Raw genomic sequence first — 4,082 nt, 5'->3', positions numbered from 1 at the left:
TCTGCTGGGACGAACAAGCATTGCATACTGTTCTTTGGATTGCCTTTTTTATGTGTGTTTTTTTTCTTTCTGTTTTTGTATTAAGTCCCTAGATTGATGAAGTTTTCCATACGGTTGCATTATGAACAAGCAAAAAAAAAACTGATGAATAAAGAATTGAAGGAGGTGGTAGGGAGGGAGGGAAAGAGACATTATAGGCCTACCGTTATAATGAAGATGAAATGCCAACTTGGTCAAGTTAAAATGAACTCAGAGTAAATGATGGAGTGAATAGTTCTTATGGAAAATGTGTGAACGGAATCTTTCAAATAAATTGATAGCCAATGGGCCAATTCATTCGGCAGCACAAATGTTTAATTCATCCACTTTTATTACAAGCCCTACCGACATGAGGAAATGAGGCTTAGTTTCTCTGTGTGAAATTACCTATATCCACAGAATTGTCTAATAACTGTATAAGATTGCATTGCATTTCCAGTCCATATCATTCTGAGATGACCATGTGATTAGTAATAATCTAGCACCTTATTTGAAAATCTGGTAATCCAGAGCATGAGGTGATATTTGCCTGACATAACAAAACATAAACAGATAACAGAAGATTCCTGAGACTCTTAGATAACATAGCAATGCTAATAGTAGCAATAAATGTCATAGTTCACAGTGAAGATCAGGGATAAAGTGTCATTGAGAACATGTGATGGGGCATAGCTGGTCATGTAATTCATTACGTTGCCCATGGCTGTTGTGGCATGAGACACCTGTAAAGAACATGAATTGACATGAATCAACAAAACACAACTCTTGAGTTAAATCTCCATGAACTCTTGAGTTTGAAGGGAAAGAGTGTGATGTAAGAGTATGATGCAATGTGCTGCTACCTCAGCTTCTGTGAGCGAGACAGCAAAAAGTGTTTTAAAAACTGCCAGTGGTGTTCTATTGTCCAGAACTCATGTGTGTTTATGTGGTAGGTTGAGTTCTCATGCAGTTCATCCATGCAGCTCCTTAATGTCCCAGACGAACTGGAGAGGGAGATCCTTCATCCTCTCCTTGTAGCCCTGGTCAAAGCGTTCACTCTGGGCCACCGTCAGGCAGTTCTTCCAGTCGCCGATGGTTCCTGAATCAGATAGACATTTTTAACATGAAGAAATTCTATACAAATAGATGAATCAATACCTATAGACATGCAAACAAACATACAGAGATCCAGCAGACACACACACAACGTACGTGTCATCCTGTTTTAAAAGGCCCTCACCTTTACGCAGGAACTTTCCTTTGGTGGGGTCTTTTACATCATCTGGGAGGAACTCATAGTTCGCTTTCGAGTCATTCTTCATGTTGTTGAATGTGACCCGCTCCACCACGCTGTCTATTGCTGCGTCAGACAGGTTCTTCCCCACAAAGTCACAGAGCCTCACTATGACCGACCTTAGATCCTAGAGAAGTCAGAAAGGAAAAGATCATCCATGCCGGCAATTACCTTTATAAGAATTCATTAATTCATGTTAAACTTCACTTATGTTTTTTTTTATGTTCTAGTGTGTTTTTCAATAATACCTTGATCATCTCCTCATAAGTCAGAAACAGTATGTTGTATTTGTCCTTGTTGGTGTGCCATCCTTTGACATGATCAAACCAGCACCCTCCAACCACTGCAAAGAAAGGTAGGAACATTTTCACTTTGGAATCTGAAATCATCTGAATTTAACATGAAGCATGAAAAGCAGTGAAGATGAGAGAATACACTAGAATTAAGGAAAGAATCAGTCATTTGGGAGCTTAAGGAGAGGAGAGGAGACTTCTCTCCCCAACACCTGCGACCCTCTGGCCCCTGTGAGTGAGATCTGGACCTACTGTACCCTCTATAGGATATAACACATGTAACCAATGCATGTAGTCATTTCACATAATAGTAACAAATTAAATGTGAATTGTAGGTTAAGTGCACTTAAGCTACTGACTGGACATTGGAGATCCAGTAGGTGAGACAAATAAATAGGCTACAATAAAAAAGTAGCCCAGATAGATTATTATAGATGTAAAGAAATCAATTTCATCAACATTTTTTTTTTACTTGTACTTGTAGTCCTGTCCAGTGATTGAGAAAAACCAGATAAATCGGTATATGAGGTCAATACAATTCTCATCAACTTACTCCACCCAGACATGAACTTCTCCAACATTCCGTCATAGTCAGGAGGAGAGTCCAGCTTCTTCATGAATTTGGCAAAGTGAAAATATGACACCATGGCATCTTTGGGGTTCCTCATCACATAGATGATCTGAAAGAAGAGAGCAAGTAGAATGATATAAAGGTGCAGATAGGATTGGTGTTTATCACTGCTTAAGAGAGAGAGAGAGAGAGAGAGAAAAAAGAATACATATATGCTTACAATTTACAGTGTATTGATGAAGTGTAACAATGTTTGTAATGTATATATATATATATATGTACATATACACATATATACATATACATACAGTATACATAATGCACAAAAAAGGGCATGATTTTAAATATTTGTGAAAATGCAGATATGATTTTTTGCATTTTTGTCGCTGAGCTCTTCTTATCTGGGTGTGGAGGTCTTGGTAAGTGTGTGGTTGATCCTGGGCGCCCTGCTCCACTCACCTTCCCCCGGCCCTGCTGTAGGCCACGGGGCATGAGGTGGGAGTGCAGGTGGGAGCAGAAGAGGCGGGGCGAGGGCCGTGTGGTGTAGTCCTTGCCCTTCTCCAGGAACTCTAGCCAGGGCATGCGTGCAAAGGTGATCTCGTTGGCCTGCTCGGGGAAGTCCTCCTCATATATGAGAGTGATGATGCGCTGAGTCCATACCGTGCCTGAGTGACAGAGAGAGACACACACACAAACACACACACACACAACAAGTACATACACAAGTATACACACACACACAGACACAGACACACACACACACACACACACACACACACACACACGTGCGCACACATACACACACACACACACACACACACACACACACACACACACACACACACGTGCGTGAGACAGAGCAAGAGGTGTGGAAGTAGAAGAAAAAGATGATAACTGAACTTTACATGCAAAACCCCACCCCCCCCATAAAAATCTAACCACTCCATTGGGCTAATGTTTACAGCCTAGTACAGTAGCCCACGTGTCCACTGGACAAACATTTACCTATATGACTTGAGTCTAAGGGTTACGCCTCTTATATATCATGTGAGACTTCACTCACAGTGAGATGACATGCACATTCAAATACATGTGTGCAGTCTGTGTGCAGAACACCCTTGTGTGCTTTCAGTAGAATATTGAATTCACCATTCCGTACCACTAGTTATGGAATAGGTCTACTTACTGTAATATATATCATTTCAACACAGACTATTTGAACATTTTGAAGCAGTAAAAAGGAACATGAGAAGCAACTATTGCAACTTTAGATGAGGGAAATTCCCTTTTTTCTATGATATAGGCTAAGGTAGTGTGAAAAACGTAATGTATTTGTTTCTTTTCTTTTAAGTTTACTGGGACTCCTCTACATATAAGTTGATGACTACATCTGTGCAAGCGCAAACATAATAATAATAATAATAATAATAATAATAATAATAATAATAATAATAATGTACAACCCCAAAAAAGCATGCAGTCTGACTCACCGGACTTGGGGAAGGTAACCACAAAGACATCGCTGTCTCTGATCTCAAAGCTCTCTAGACTGTCTATGTACTCCGTCGTCAGCTCCTGTGTGTCATCTACTGGTAATACGGTGCCCTTGTAGGTGAAAAGTTTGTCACCCAGAAGCTTATACTCTTGTTGGGCCATCTCGATGATATAGCAGGCCAATGACCTCAGCTAAGCTCAACTGGTGCGCGTAAAACAAGGCTGGTGGTGCTGTCGCCCGTCTTAGATGGTGAGAATGGTCGCTTAGATGAACGCCAATACTTTGCTAGCCGAGGTGAGAGCGCCTAATCTTTGGTCATCAGAATTCATCACTTATTACCTACACGCCACACAGCGGTTCGGTTGAAATGCAAACATAGTAAAGGGATCTTTAATGAAATTTGAGAGGTTA

General features: G+C 40.6%; 1 protein-coding gene across 1 annotated transcript; it reads right to left on the bottom strand.

Annotated features, from left to right (window-relative positions):
- Window positions 1-383: 383 nt before the first annotated feature.
- On the bottom strand, window positions 384-3,832 carry LOC121718023 (amine sulfotransferase-like). Its single transcript, XM_042102773.1, has 6 exons — window positions 3,667-3,832; window positions 2,636-2,841; window positions 2,159-2,285; window positions 1,561-1,655; window positions 1,259-1,439; window positions 384-1,117 (listed from the first exon to the last, which is right to left on the bottom strand). Exons 1-6 carry the CDS (start codon window positions 3,830-3,832, stop codon window positions 990-992), a joined length of 903 nt encoding a protein of 300 aa, XP_041958707.1. The 3' UTR covers window positions 384-989.
- Window positions 3,833-4,082: the final 250 nt, after the last annotated feature.

The sequence above is a fragment of the Alosa sapidissima genome, chromosome 9, assembly GCF_018492685.1.
Source record: "Alosa sapidissima isolate fAloSap1 chromosome 9, fAloSap1.pri, whole genome shotgun sequence".
Lineage (NCBI taxonomy): Eukaryota > Metazoa > Chordata > Actinopteri > Clupeiformes > Clupeidae > Alosa > Alosa sapidissima.
The sequence above is the reverse complement of the archived record's forward strand: the minus strand, read 5'-3'. Positions and strand labels throughout refer to the sequence as shown.